This window comes from Sinocyclocheilus grahami, unplaced genomic scaffold, assembly GCF_001515645.1.
Source record: "Sinocyclocheilus grahami isolate Dianchi unplaced genomic scaffold, SAMN03320097.WGS_v1.1 scaffold636.1, whole genome shotgun sequence".
Taxonomy (NCBI): Eukaryota; Metazoa; Chordata; class Actinopteri; order Cypriniformes; family Cyprinidae; genus Sinocyclocheilus; species Sinocyclocheilus grahami.
In genome coordinates, this window is record NW_015505815.1 from 340,104 (window position 1) to 354,989 (window position 14,886).

Below are 14,886 nucleotides of genomic sequence, written 5' to 3' on the forward strand. Positions count from 1 at the left end.
CCCAGCCCCAAGCCCCAAGCCCCAAGCCACCCTCACAAAATAATAATTATTATTATTATTATAAATTGTGACCTGTGCTGGCAAAATGAGTTGCAATGAATTATTTTTATTTTCACAATCTCCATAAAAAAAAAAAACCTTCGAAATGATGTATGATTTGTTGGAATCGACCAAACAAATGACTGAGCTACACCCGTTTGAAGTCGATAAGAGTCAGCAAAGTCAATTTTGAGAAACTTATTTTCTTAAGCAAATAGAGATGGCCTATATATTTAGACCTACTGTAATTCACGGATCTAATATAATGTTACACATCAGATGTTTTTCCCCAATAGTTAACCAAACGTTCACTTAAGTTATAATAGATTATGTTTGCATGAATACTCACCAAGACAGATATTTTGAAATACTGCAATACTGTGTGTATGTATATCGGGCATACCTGTCAACTCTCCCGTTTTTACGGGAGTCTCCCGTATTTCACACCCATCACCCACCCCCCTCCCATTTTGTTAGTTCTCCAGGGAAATGACCATAATTTGTATGGCCCAAACCTCGTTAAATGAATAATCACATCCTGCAGCGGATGTTTCAATCATACTCGAAGCCTGAGGGCGCTCTCTTGCAGAAACTCCAAAACGGACTCATATAAGTAATAATCTGACGTGCCAGGAAATCCCTAATATGGACAAAGGCATCCAGCTATTACTGTAGCTAAGCGTGAATAAAAAAGACATGACATGCACGATTGTGACAATATATGGTTTATGTGTTTTTCAAGTCGTCTCTTGGTAATAAATAAAGTGGGCTATCTGAAAGATGCAGTGCTAACTGACATAGCATTTAGTACAGTAGCCTATAGAAACTATAAAATATGTTTTCTGCCTTATTCTGTGATAAAAAAGTGTAGTATATAAACAAATCATAAAATAGCCATTAGGAAAATATAGAAAAAAAATATTACAGAGCACATATTGTTTTCATCAGTGCATTTGATTTATTAGCTAATTAAAAGTAAGAGATAAGAAAAAATAAAGCCTGTCAATTTAAAAAAAAAAAAAAAAAAAAAACTGCCATCACTTAATATATGCTTTTCCTATGCGTCCCCTCTGCCTGTCAGCACGTCTCAAGTTCAGCTCTGGGGCATCGAGAAATCGCCCACTGGAGGCGGGTTTATGTAGCAGTTTAGCCAGTTGCTGTGAACATATTCATTAAATTGAGCCAATCAGCATCCTCAAATCCAAAATAGGCACTTTCTCTGTCGCACCAGACGAGCCACTGCTAAAGTCAGGACTGGACTGTGGGGGCTGAATAAAGCAAGCCAGTTTCTCACTAGTAAAGTTTGGATGGATGACAACTATAATCAAGTTAAAGACAATTACAACTGCATACAGGATCATACATTAGGCATGCGCGAGTCTGTTCATATTAATGAGAAACAAACCGTGTATGTGCTCTCTGTGGACTAATACACATTTCAGTATGGTCGCATGTCTGGTGAGTGTTTTATATAGAAGTTTGAGATGGTCAGTGGTGTTTATGTACATATGGGCATCTGGCACTGCAAACACAGACACAAACACTCGCTCTGACAGTGGAACTGTTTACTGATGATTTCAAATCTTTTTACATTTGTTGTGTATTGCTGTGTTTAATAATTCTGAATGGATCTGTATCTGTATGCTGTGGTTAAAAGCCCGTCCACACGGAGACATGTTTAGCTGTATATGTAAAAATGTAGTATCGTATCGGTGTTTCGTCCAGACGTATCCGCTGTTTTGGGAGACTGAAAGCTCTATTTTTTTAAACCGGGTCCCAGAGTGGATAAATCTGAAAATGACACCCTTGCATTTTCGTGTGAACAGCCAATCTGTATATTTCGTGAAACGATGATGTCATCACCTCACGTCTCGGCCCTAGTCAGACACCGCCACGTCACGTAACAGCAACTACAACAACAATGGCGGACTACATGCTTGTGTTCGTGCTGCAGAAGCTACTCAGCCTATTAGCTTTACTAAAGAAAAATAAAAAAATACAAAAACTAAAAAGTTTGAATACAGCACGCAAGGTTTATGAGCATGCTCCACGTCTTCTTCTCTGTTTTTAGTGTATCTCTGTGGCAGAATTACAGCGCCACATACTGGTTTGGCATGTATACTACATCGCTTTGAGTCGGTTTCGTGTGTATGCAAAATATTTCTTGAGACAACGCTGTGTTTACGGAATTTATTTTTTAGAACGAAGAAAGGCGGCTAAGATGGCTGGTATAGTGACCTTTCAGCATCCCCAGGTGGTCCGGTTTGGTATTGCAGCTTGACATGTAGTTTATATATAAAAAAAAGCTCAAAACAAATGTGTCATTTATTTATTTTCCTCACAGTTTTTGCTGTTGCACTGTATACATAAATTATTAATTATGAAAATGAAATGAAAATATTTTAAATTTACCATCCTCCATGTAATCCTGAATTTGGTAAAACAATGATCTTCAAATAAAACATGCTTCAAGGTTTTCCTTATGTTAACATTTTTCTTAAACTTTTCCTTTAACTGTTTAGCATTCAATCATATTGGGATGTTTGCTAAAATTGTTGGATGTGGCACAGCCCTACCTAGAAAAATTTCCACCAGCCTCCACTGCCTAATTGGTTGTTTTGCCATTTCAGCAGGACTGTAAAAACCCACTGTCCAATCAGCTTACAGCATGTCTAATCCACCCGACACCCCATCACAACATGTCACTCAGAGATGAGTGTATTTTTATAATGTACGTGTGCATGTATCGGTCTGTGTAAACAGGTGAATTTAGGACACACACACGTATTCTGACAGTCACAGACATATCATAAATTGGATTTATAATGCATGAAAACATCATCCCAGCAGACATCTCAAAACTAATGTCACACACATACTGAAACACTTCTTCTGCACTCATCCTCCATGTATCATAATTAATATAATGAACTACAGTTACTAGGGAATCTGTGTGAACTGAATAAATGGATTTCAAATGTCTGCCAAAAATCCCTTTGACACCAGTTGGTTTCAAGTAAATGCAAGCATAGCTCAGAATCATTTGTTTGCAGATGACCCAAATATATTTTGGTATATAATGGCACAGAAAGAGTGTTCAAATTATTTTTGGTGACACTGTAAGAGAAGTCAAAACATCAAAATGCTCATATAACTCACTTCCATCTAAGCCTGGGTTGCATTGTGCGACTCACATGAGACTAATGAGACTAATCTTAGTAAGATCTAGGATGTGAGATGCTGAATGAGAAAAAAATATAGCATTGTAAATGCCCTTCTATGAATTTGAGTTTCATCTCACTGCATTGTTTACTCTGCATGTTTAAATGTATTGTGTGTTTGTGCTCCGAAACGCTATGCTGCTACCCACCATGTCCTGCTCGCAGAGACCCAGGTGATCTGTTAATAGTGATAGGCACAGTGTGGTGGTTCTTGACTCCATGGGTGATGTGTGTTTGGCGTGTCCTCACAAGGGACTCCGATCCGGCCGTGATGCCCAGTGAGAGAGCTGTGAGGTACAGGGTGAGACAGGCAGCTGAGGCTAGACTCCGGATAAGGGTCACAGAACAGGACTGCCAGGCCGCCAGCCTCCAGCCGCCCAACATCTTCCCAGAGCGAGAGAATGCCAAGACACACGGATGCTTCAGCACACCTGTCTGCCCATTCTGCTCACTTACACATACACCTTCTTAAAGAAGAAGCACTCAAAATCCAGAAATGAACAAGCCAGGAGAAAGCACCCAGTCCTTGTCTGTTTGTCCTCAGTGGTTTAATCTTAAATCCAAGCAGTTTAAGATCAAATCCAACGTTTGATAAAGCAGGAAAGAGTATTTTCATTTATGGACCATAAAATAATAATAAGCAAATTCCCAAACCCAGTTACTTCACCATTACTCCCAGTAGCCCGAAATCATGACAATGACTGAAACATCCGGCAGAAACACTGGAATGGATCTCCTGAGGTATCAGCACATGCAAGAAATCAGGCATTTTCTGAATTCGAACTCTGAAATCAGAATTTCTGCTGTTTTTCGGCTGAATATTGTATTCAGTCTGTACTTTAAGAGAATAAATCCCAAGAAATCCATCCACAGCTGGCTGAGAGCCTCCAACAAATGGTGAGAGCTTCATTTACACTCTTTCCCGAGGACAATGTTTCTTGCTCTCCATGGAGAGAGAGATCTCCCCACACACCTGCGCAAGCTGCGTTTCCAGTCACAAGACAGAGCACAGAGCAGCTCTGGAGGCTGTCCGAGAGAGAGAGTAAGCGGTCGGAGGAAAAAAAGGGGAGGAAGAGAAGAAAAGAGAGGGAGGGGGAGTGCTAGTGGTGGATTCAGGGCGTGAGAGCACCGCTATGCAAATGTTCAGCCAAAACACAGCAAACACTGCATAGATGGAGACACTGGGATGTGTGCTTTGCTGTTTTCTGTAGGCTATATTCCCATCCCTCTGCTGTAAAAAAAAATCATATTAAAACCATAAATATCTCACTTTCCTCTGGCACTTCCAATTAAAGCCATTTTATCTCTCTGAGTCTTGATTTGCTCTGTCTTCCAGAAAATAGACCAAGCATTTTCTTTGGAGACACTTCTTGCTCGCTCCAACTTGAAAGAGACTTTGTGCCATACGTCAACTGTCTCTCCAGATGCTCCATCTGCTGCCCAACACCAGGTGACGTCAGTAGCAGCGAGCACACTGCATCTGCACTGCACATAAAGAGCCGTCTGTGCAGGCGAAGCAGTCATGCAGACTTGGCCCTCGAGTGTCGTCCTTTGGGAGGAAGTTGCTCAATCAGCCACCAGGAAAAAGAAGCACACACAAAGAAAAGGGCTGATAAATGTGTGTTTGTGTGCAAGCATGTCACCCTTTGAAGATGTGACCGCTGCTGATGAAAGCAAAGCTCACAGTTGCAGTTACTATGTATTAGGGCTGGGTAAAAAAATATTGATATCTCGATATTAATCGATTCTCATTTTTACGGAACAATATCGATTCTTAAATCCCAAGAATCGATAAGTCTAGCCTGTTTTCAGTTAATTGCTGGTTAATTGCTAAAGGAACATTGAAGGGCACTTGCGATATATTGGATGGGAATAAGCATTGTGCTTAGGTACTTTTAATATGAAACAAAGTCTCAGATTTCAAATTCTGTCCATTGTATTGCAGTATTCAAACAATAAATGCCGTTTTGGTGCTGTTTAATGTGGAGTGACAGATCGCTGTAGCACCTCAGTTCAACAGACGAGCAAACACTGCATAGATGGAGACACTGGGATGTGTGCTTTGCTGTTTTCTGTAGGCTATATTCCCATCCCTCTGCTGTAAAAAAAAATCATATTAAAACCATAAATATCTCACTTTCCTCTGGCACTTCCAATTAAAGCCATTTTATCTCTCTGAGTCTTGATTTGCTCTGTCTTCCAGAAAATAGACCAAGCATTTTCTTTGGAGACACTTCTTGCTCGCTCCAACTTGAAAGAGACTTTGTGCCATACGTCAACTGTCTCTCCAGATGCTCCATCTGCTGCCCAACACCAGGTGACGTCAGTAGCAGCGAGCACACTGCATCTGCACTGCACATAAAGAGCCGTCTGTGCAGGCGAAGCAGTCATGCAGACTTGGCCCTCGAGTGTCGTCCTTTGGGAGGAAGTTGCTCAATCAGCCACCAGGAAAAAGAAGCACACACAAAGAAAAGGGCTGATAAATGTGTGTTTGTGTGCAAGCATGTCACCCTTTGAAGATGTGACCGCTGCTGATGAAAGCAAAGCTCACAGTTGCAGTTACTATGTATTAGGGCTGGGTAAAAAAATATTGATATCTCAATATTAATCGATTCTCATTTTTACGGAACAATATCGATTCTTAAATCCCAAGAATCGATTAGTATAGCCTGTTTTCAGTTAATTGCTGGTTAATTGCTAAAGGAACATTGAAGGGCACTTCCCATCTAATATATCGCAATAAGCATTGTGCTTAGGTACTTTTAATATGAAACAAAGTCTCAGATTTCAAATTCTGTCCATTGTATTGCAGTATTCAAACAATAAATGCCGTTTTGGTGCTGTTTAATGTGGAGTGACAGATCGCTGTAGCGCCTCAGTTCAACAGATGCGGTAGAACTTCTTTACGAATCTATATCGATTCTTAAATCCCAAGAATCGATTAGTCTAGCCTGTTTTCAGTTAATGGACGGAACATTGAAGGGCACTTCCCATCCAATATTTCGTAATAAGCATTGTGCTTTGGTAATTTTAATATGAAACAAAGTCTCAGATTTCAAATTCTGTCCATTGTATTGCAGTATTCAAACAATAAATGCCGTTTTGGTGCTGTTTAATGTGGAGTGACAGATCGCTGTAGCACCTCAGTTCAACAGACGTGGTAGAACTGATCATCTCCACATTAATACCAGTTTCAACACAAAATAAACATGACTAAACATCCGAAGGCAAGTTAAAAGAAAGAGTACAACTTTACAATCCATATCCTGTCTCATGTAATCGCTCAATCAGTGTTTCAGCCGCGCAAAGACGTCAATATAACGGCTTGTAAACAATGTCACGTAACGTCACATTTACCTCAGAAAAACATATTCAGTGACCATAAACTCATTAGTCAGATAGAAAAATAAACTGTAGAGAGGGCATTTTGCTAAAAATATGCATCAAATAACATATTCATTATAAATTTGACTGTTCTTCAATGTTTAATTTATTTTTGAAAGTTTTTATGACAGCCACCATTATGTTTATATTTAAATAAAAAACGAATTGAAGTAGAAATATTATTATATGATTGTAACTTTATTATTTTAAAAAACTTCATTAAGATTAGTTGAGATTTTTTTTCCTTGAGAAAATTTGGCATGTACAGTACCTGATATATATCCTAAATAATCGATATTGAATCGAATCGCAAGCTTGTGAATGAGAATCGAATCGAATCGAGAAATTTGTGTCAAAACCCAGCCCTACTATGTATTCATTAATTAATTAATTAATGTATTTATTTTTACAAACTGGTGTCCTGAATATAATTGCGTTGTGCAGCAAGGGGAAGAACTCATTTAGTTAGGGAATTGAGAAATTGTTTGTATTCAGAACCAGATTCATTTTTACCATATGTGTGGTTCCATTTACAGTGTACATATACATTCACACATTCATAAGACGTAAACATGACACTATGCATGTGTGCAATGCATTTTTGAATCTGATTGAGAAAGTAGTCAGATTCAACAGTTTACATGGCTAAAATGGTCCTTTTAACCTGATTACAGTTATTTAAGATTTAATCGGATAGTCATTTTATTCAGACTGAGCTCAGATGAGACTGACTGAGGAGTTTAATTTATGGCTTTTCAGCTTTCAGTCCGATTGAGCAATCAAACTGTAAACAGCTACATTTTCATGTTGACATTTAAAACCATTTTCCAGCTCAACTGACACTACTGGGTATTTGATATAAAGGACATCATAACTTCAGAGCTGACAGCCTCAGGGCAACGCTCCGATCCATAGCATGGTTGCTCTCTTGGTGACCTGAGCTTAAGTTCCGGTGTGTGGTCTTGTCCCATTCCACTCTCTCTCCATCCCACATTGCTTCCTGTCTGCTCTCATATAGCATTATCCAAATAAAGAGGAACAATAGCAAAAATAAAATCGTACAAATAAATAAATAAAAATATTCCTGTTTTCTGTCCGGGGGCTCCCCGTCTTATACTTATTTCCTGCAAGTGACACATAATACAATGAAAATTAGAGATGTGATCAACAGTGGCCCAATCAGATGTGGCCCAACAAACACAGGAAGGCAAATGCTGTAAAGTGCATTCTTCATTTCCATCAGCACAGGGCTTTACCACCACTATTAGCTTTAAAAACTCATGTAATCAATCCGTTTATTTACCTTTGCTCTTACATTTGTCTAATTATATCTGGTTATTCAGTCGTTTCATACGTCTGCCCATGCAGCATCAATACACCATACTTTCAAGAAGGTGTTTTATCTTGAGTAATTAACTGAGTGAGTTTAATGTCATTAACTAAAGCAGTCCTGAAACACAAAATAAGAGAGCAACTCCGTGAAGGCTGCAGAAATACAGGCTGTCAGTATATCAGGAAGTGTTGTGTGTGCTTCACACGAGTGCCCTCAAGTGGTGACAGAACTTGCAGCACACTGAGACCAGCAGAAAATCCATCTAGGACAGTGAATTTACTGTATTAAATCTAAACATTTTCCTCGCCAAGAAAAGAGTTATTTTAAATCTAAATGATCACTTGCAAACAATATTTGGTATACTAGGGAATAGGAAGAAATATACCAGAAAGAAAGTATTAAACATGCACAAAAAAAAAACATTGCATATATGAAGTAATAATAATAATATTAATAAATCAGCAATGGTAATATACCAAAGTTCAAAATTATGCTCAAAACAGGTACAGTACATTGGCTGAAATGAGATGCAATAGATCAGATCAAAACTGGTCTAGAGAATACAAGAAACAAAAAAATAAGCTTCCAATTATTTATATTTTAATAATCCTAAAACATTACAGATCAGATCATGAATGTTTAGGACAGCACCAGTCACTTCCACACGCCAAAACACATCACCTACCATCGCACAGCACACACCTATTACAAATAAAGATTACATGCACAAACACACACAACCCCACAAACATCATATGACAAGCTCAGCGCACTTTACCCACAGATGACAAACAATGAATAGGTCCTACACACATCCTAATATATTAACAGCAAAGAGATGGTCACCTCATCATCATTACCCTGCTGAACTGCTAGTTTTACAACACCACATACAGTATCAACCAGGCTTCTGTTGCCCTTTTTAAAACAGGATGCAAAAATTTTCACTTACCATCATTACACAAATGTCCTCCGTGTGTGGTCATGCTGCAGTCGCAAGTGAAGCCTTCCCACTGCTGAATACAAACCCCCTGATTGGCACACGAATCCTTCTGACAGGTAGTGCTGGGCCCTGCAGAAACAGCATTATCATGAGCATCATGAGAGACACAAAGACATCAGGCACGAGAGCCGAGTTATAACTACAGTACACACTGTGTCATATGTTTTACTACAGTAACACTGCGTTATTATTGTACTCATTCATGTAGGGGACACTCACACCACAAGGACTCCTCACAAGCCTATGAGCCAATGAATTACTGAAATTAACTTTTCCACAACATTCTAATTTATTGAGATGCACCTGTATACAGCACGTAAAAGTTTACTCAGATTAAATAAATAAAATCATTAATTAATTATAAAAATAAATAAATGCAGTCAATGTATCACACAAACTCAAAAGTTCTGTGCATAGCTGACATGTTGATTGTCATGACAACGACAAAGATTATGACAGATGCTACATTTAATTTTTTTTTTTTTTTTTTGCATTTGGTGCATGACGTCTGGAATCATGACACTTTGATCTAGTCTTATACTTATGATTTAATTAACAACAGACTTAATGCATCTATCTTTTAAATTATATATTTCCAAGGGTTATCTTTGACAGCCCTTGTTTTTATTTAATAAAAAAACAAAAACAAAGAGAATATGTAAATGTAAAAAAAATTGAATTAAGTGTAAACATGTACAGAAGAGGGACAACACAATAGGAATGAACTGTATGTCTAACAGAGAGCAAAAGTGAGAATTTTAATGCAAACTATCTGCTAATCATGATTATACAAGTAATTGTTTTTCCAATGCAATTTTAGGGAAAATTAAAGCTATGTTGCTGTTGCCGTTGTTAATGTGCAGCCAAAACCTGGAACAAAATATACTTACACCTGCAGACTTGAAAAGTAGATCCGGCCTAGTGCATTTTAATGATATAAGGCTTTTCCCTAAAATGGACATTTTAAAGCTTTAGGTTGTCACAGCGGATATTATGGTTTTATCAAAAACTTGGTAAAAGTGGTGGAGTTAAAATTTATATTAAATCAAAATTTTGTAGCTCTATGTCATGATCTGCAGTTAAAGCCAGTTTGAGCTGCTTGCTGTTACGGTGAATGTGTATAATAATAATAAGCGATTCACTTCACTGTTGTTGGCTGTTATACCATCAGCTGCAACATAAGCCTTTTCCTCTCTTTTGGATGCTTTACACATTGTAAGTGAATCGGAATTCATATTTACATTTAATCATTTAGCATGGCACTATAATGCAGCTGCAACATAAGCCTTTTCCTCTCTTTTGGATGCTTTACACATTGTAAGTGAATCGGAATTCATATTTACATTTACATTTAATCATTTAGCATGGCACTATAATGCACCATTCATTTGCAGAATGCAAGCTTCTGGAGGGCACATAAGTAGTGAATTTAGGTAAAAAGGTGCAGAGCCAGTGGTTGTTTTGTAGGCAAACATCAATGCCTTGAATTTAATTTTTAAGGGCAATTTTAATTGGGATTGCTTTTCAATTAGGAAACTGTTTGATTATTTAAACCTCATGCAATTTATTAACACCCCTACTAAAACATCTAAATAAATCAACATTACTGGAACTCATTCTTACAAATGCACCCCACAGATATACACAGACTGCAGGATTCTGTGATGATGATAGTGATCATTGTGCCATTGCCTGTGAAAGAAATGTAAAATTCAAAATTTGTTATGTTTAAAAAAAAAAAAAAACTGTAAAAGATCTGATGAACAAGCACTTTTACCTGAACTGTATAATAGAGATGTTGACAGAGTTTTAAATAATTTTGTAATAATAAATGTTTCAGTTAGCCTTTTATATCAGCAGGGTCTTTACTTGATACATATGTAGCAGGGTCCGCAAGCTCTAACTTTATAACTTTACAATTTCCTTATAAGGTACCTACTTATCCAGGGAACCCTTTGTATCTTTTAACGCATGTTGCTTATTTTATTGCAGAGAAAAAAAAACTGAGTCTCCAAACTAATACCATTCCTAAATTCTGGAAAACAGCTAATTTTCTCACTGTACTGAAAGGTGGGGACCCTTTGGATTTAAATAATTTTCAACCCATATCTAAATTTAATTCTCCTGCCAAGATTTTTGAATCAAGCAAATCTCTCAAGGAATCCAAGTGTGCAAACGTATGTTAGAGATGACATTGAAGGAATCCTGAGATTCAACTGGATGCAACTGGGACCAGCCAGAGCAGTATAGGGGGAAATGGCAGTGCTGAAATGTGCAGACATTGTGGGACATGTCCAGCAAGAATTGGAGGATGGGCTTGTAACAGCTGGAATATGGCCATAGAAGGAAGATGGTGGTGGAGGAAATACATTGTCAGGAAGACTCTGATTGGTGGGCCAAGGCAGACACCCTTGGCAAGCAGGGGCAATGGACAAAGTGGATACGCTAAAGGGGTACCCTGAGCGTCAAAAGTGACGTCAAGCGATCCTGACCAAACATCAATATGCGTCGAGTTGGGAGTGAGAACATCCTGCATAACTAAGTTCTTAAGAGCCATGGCTCCATCCTGGAAAGTAAACAACCTGCTGCAAATTCTCTTCTACCACAAGTAAACCCTGTACAGGCAATTGCTTTGATCATATAGTGGGACAAGACTACCAGGAACATCTCCCCACCACCAGAGTGAGGCCAGATCTACTTAGTCTTTGTCAAGTCAAGTCAGCTTTATTTGTGTAGTGCTTTATACAATACTGATTGTCAAAGCAGCTTTACAGAGTCAAACAGGAAAATAGTTTGTCAATAATGCAAGAAGACAATAACAAAGAGTAATTTTTCCAGCTAAAGTCAGTTCATTGATGATTCAGTGATGTCATCATCCAGTTTAGCTCTCTTCCAATAGTGTCTGTGCAATCAGTCAAGTGTCCCCAACTAAGCAAGCCAAAGGCGACAGTGGCAAGGAACCAAAACTCCATCGGTAACAGAAAAAACCTTGAGAGAAACCAGGCTCAGTGGGGGGGCTAGCTCTCTTCTGGCCAGACGAAACCAGACTGAACTTTGAACTGAAAACTTTGACTGGAAAATGCTGGTTGACATTGGCCAACAGCTGGTATTTCCTTCAGAAATTGTTGATACCACCTTAAGGCCTAACTTTTAAGATGGTGCCGATGTGTGTGGCTGGCCGTCTGCTCTGTGTGTTGTTTGTCTAAGCTCTTTTCTGACTCAGATACACTTGTGGTGTATGACGGGCAACTGCTCCTTAATTTAAGGTGTGGATTATAAGTTTTATCTAACACCGCTCAGAGGGGAACCTATTTTAATCGTCCACCTCCACCTGTACTGGTGTCTATTCCCACCTGCTTGCGTCGCACGCCATGGGATTTTCCTCAAAGGAAATGCTGCAGATGGAGAGGAAAGTGGGGAGGAATTGCAGTTAAGCTAACATTACATCTAACGCGTTTGTCTGCGCATTGTCATTTTACGGCTTTCGCAGATTATGAGCCAGTCAGTGGTCGCCTCGTCTTGTGGCGATTCCTGGAGTCTATTCAGCAATATGTTCGGCCTGTGATACCGAATATTCTTCAAGTCCCTCCATGGTGTTGGTCGTCCCTGGTTCGCTTTCATCGAGGAGGAATAAATCACAGAAATCTTCATCCTTTAAATCGTGCAGCTCAGTCGGTTGGAGAATCAGTACAAATTAATACACTAATCGCATTTCTACAATTCAAATCCATTAAATTAGGCTGCATTAATTAGGTCAACCGGAACCGGGAACACTTCCCATAACACCCGATGTACTCGCTACATCATAAGAAGAATGGCATCTACGCTAATATTAGTCTCTTTTATTCTTATTCCGAGGTCACCATAGCATAAGGATCCAGTCTGTATCCAGATCAGACCTAGAGATGACCTCTACAGCCCTGAATGTCAGCGGAGACCATGTCAACTAGATGCACCCCAGAGACAGATCCCTGCGAAGACCTCATCACCTCGAAGACCATCGGCACAAGACCACAGGACCCAGACAAGTTCTCTGCACCTGAGATGCAGCCTGGAATTAAACCACGCCATGCTGGTTTCGTCTGGCAAGAGGAGAACTGGCCCCCTGACTAAGCCTGGTTTCTCCCAAAGTTTTTTCTCCATTTATGTCACCGATGGAGTTTTGATTCCTTGCCACTGTCACCTTTGGCTTGCTTACTCTTATTGACTCTTTTGACTTAGTCCAAAATATTAACTAATTCATTAACTAACTATCAAAGAGCTGTGAAGCATGCTAACTCAAAGTATTTTTCTTACATCATAGAAATTATCAAAGACCCAAGATTTTGTTCTCCACAATTACCTCTGTTATACATCCCTCTTTTGACCTGCAGTTTGATGACCCAGCTACTGCTTGTGAATGCTTTTTAAGGTACTTTATAAACAAGATACGTGACATTAGAGAGCTTATTGTCCCCATAAACTATGATCCCTCCTCTCTGTACCTCATCTTTTAATGCCTTTGAAACTATCTTCATAGACTTTCTTCATGAACTTGTTATGAAGTTAAAACTAACCACATCTGTAACGGATATTATTCCAGCGTGCCTACTTATTCAGGTATTTGATGTCATTGGGCCCTGTATCCTATCAATAATAAATAAGAGCCTTTGTGTAGGATTTGTTCCAGAATATTTAAAGCATGCTACTGTTAAACCTCTAAAATATAACCTTGATGCAACAGTTCTCTCGAATTTTAGGCCAATTTCTAATCTTCCTTTTATTTCTAAAACCCTTGAGAAGGTAAGTTTCTGTCCAATTATTAATTTTTTAAAAATTCAAATGGAGTCTTTGAAATCATTCAGTCAGGTTTTAGGAAGCATCACAGCACAGAATCTGCTCTTTTAAGAGTTCAAATTATATTTTATTATATGTTGATTCTGGGAACTTCTGCTTTTGGATTTGAGTGCGGCCTTTGATATGGTCGATCATGATCATATTATTTCTCATCTTGAATGTTGTGCGGGTATTAAAGGTCATGCACTGAACTGGTTCAAATTCAAACCTATTTGAACAATATAACTTTTTCTGTTTATATAAATGGATGTCTTATTCTCTCTGCAGTGGCTGCCGGCATGTTTTAAAATAGAGTTTAAGATTTTACGCTTCGTTTTTAAGGTCTTAAATGGGCTGGAACATTCTTATTTATCTGAACTTGTGACTGTTAACATATCTGCTAGATGATTAATGTCATCAAATCAGAAATTGTTAAAGGTTCCTAGATCACTGTTAAAAAGAAAGGTAGACCAGGCTTTTTCCATAGCTGGCACCAAATTATGAAACCGCCTACCTTTATCTATTAGGATAATCACTACAGATTCTCTGTTTAAAGTAAAGCCCCAACTTTTAGAAAAGGCTTATAATATTTAAGTTGTCCTGAGCTTGTTTTTCCTCTGTATGTATGATGTCATTGTGTGTAGTTTTATTATTTTGATTTCACAATTTTTGTACAGCACAATGGTTAACAACTGTGCCATTGCCATTTAAGCTTTGTCGACAAGTAGTGTGAATCACTACTGTGCATACTCGTGTTCCAAATCAATCACTGCTGCACAGACTCAGGCTCCAAATGAATCACTGCTGCGCAGACTCGGGCTCCAAATGAATCACTACTGCGCAGATTTGGGTTCCAAATGAATCACTACTGCACAGACTCGGGCTCCAAATGAATCACTACTGCGCAGATTTGGGTTCCAAATGAATCACTACTGCGCAGATTTGGGTTCCAAATGAATCACTACTGCACAGACTCGGGCTCCAAATGAATCACTACTGCGCAGACTCAGGCTCCAAATGAATCACTACTGCGCAGACTCAGGCTCCAAATGAATCACTACTGCGCAGATTTGGGTTCCAAATGAATCACT

At 38.7% G+C, this 14,886-nt stretch overlaps 1 protein-coding gene across 1 annotated transcript in view; it reads right to left on the reverse strand.

Moving 5' to 3' along the window:
• LOC107558206 (neurexin-1a-like) overlaps window positions 1-14,886 on the reverse strand; it is a 157,154-nt gene that overhangs the window by 48,718 nt on the left and 93,550 nt on the right. The window contains 1 exon segment of the mRNA XM_016241830.1: window positions 8,930-9,049. Within this exon segment, the coding sequence (XP_016097316.1) occupies window positions 8,930-9,049 (120 nt within the window).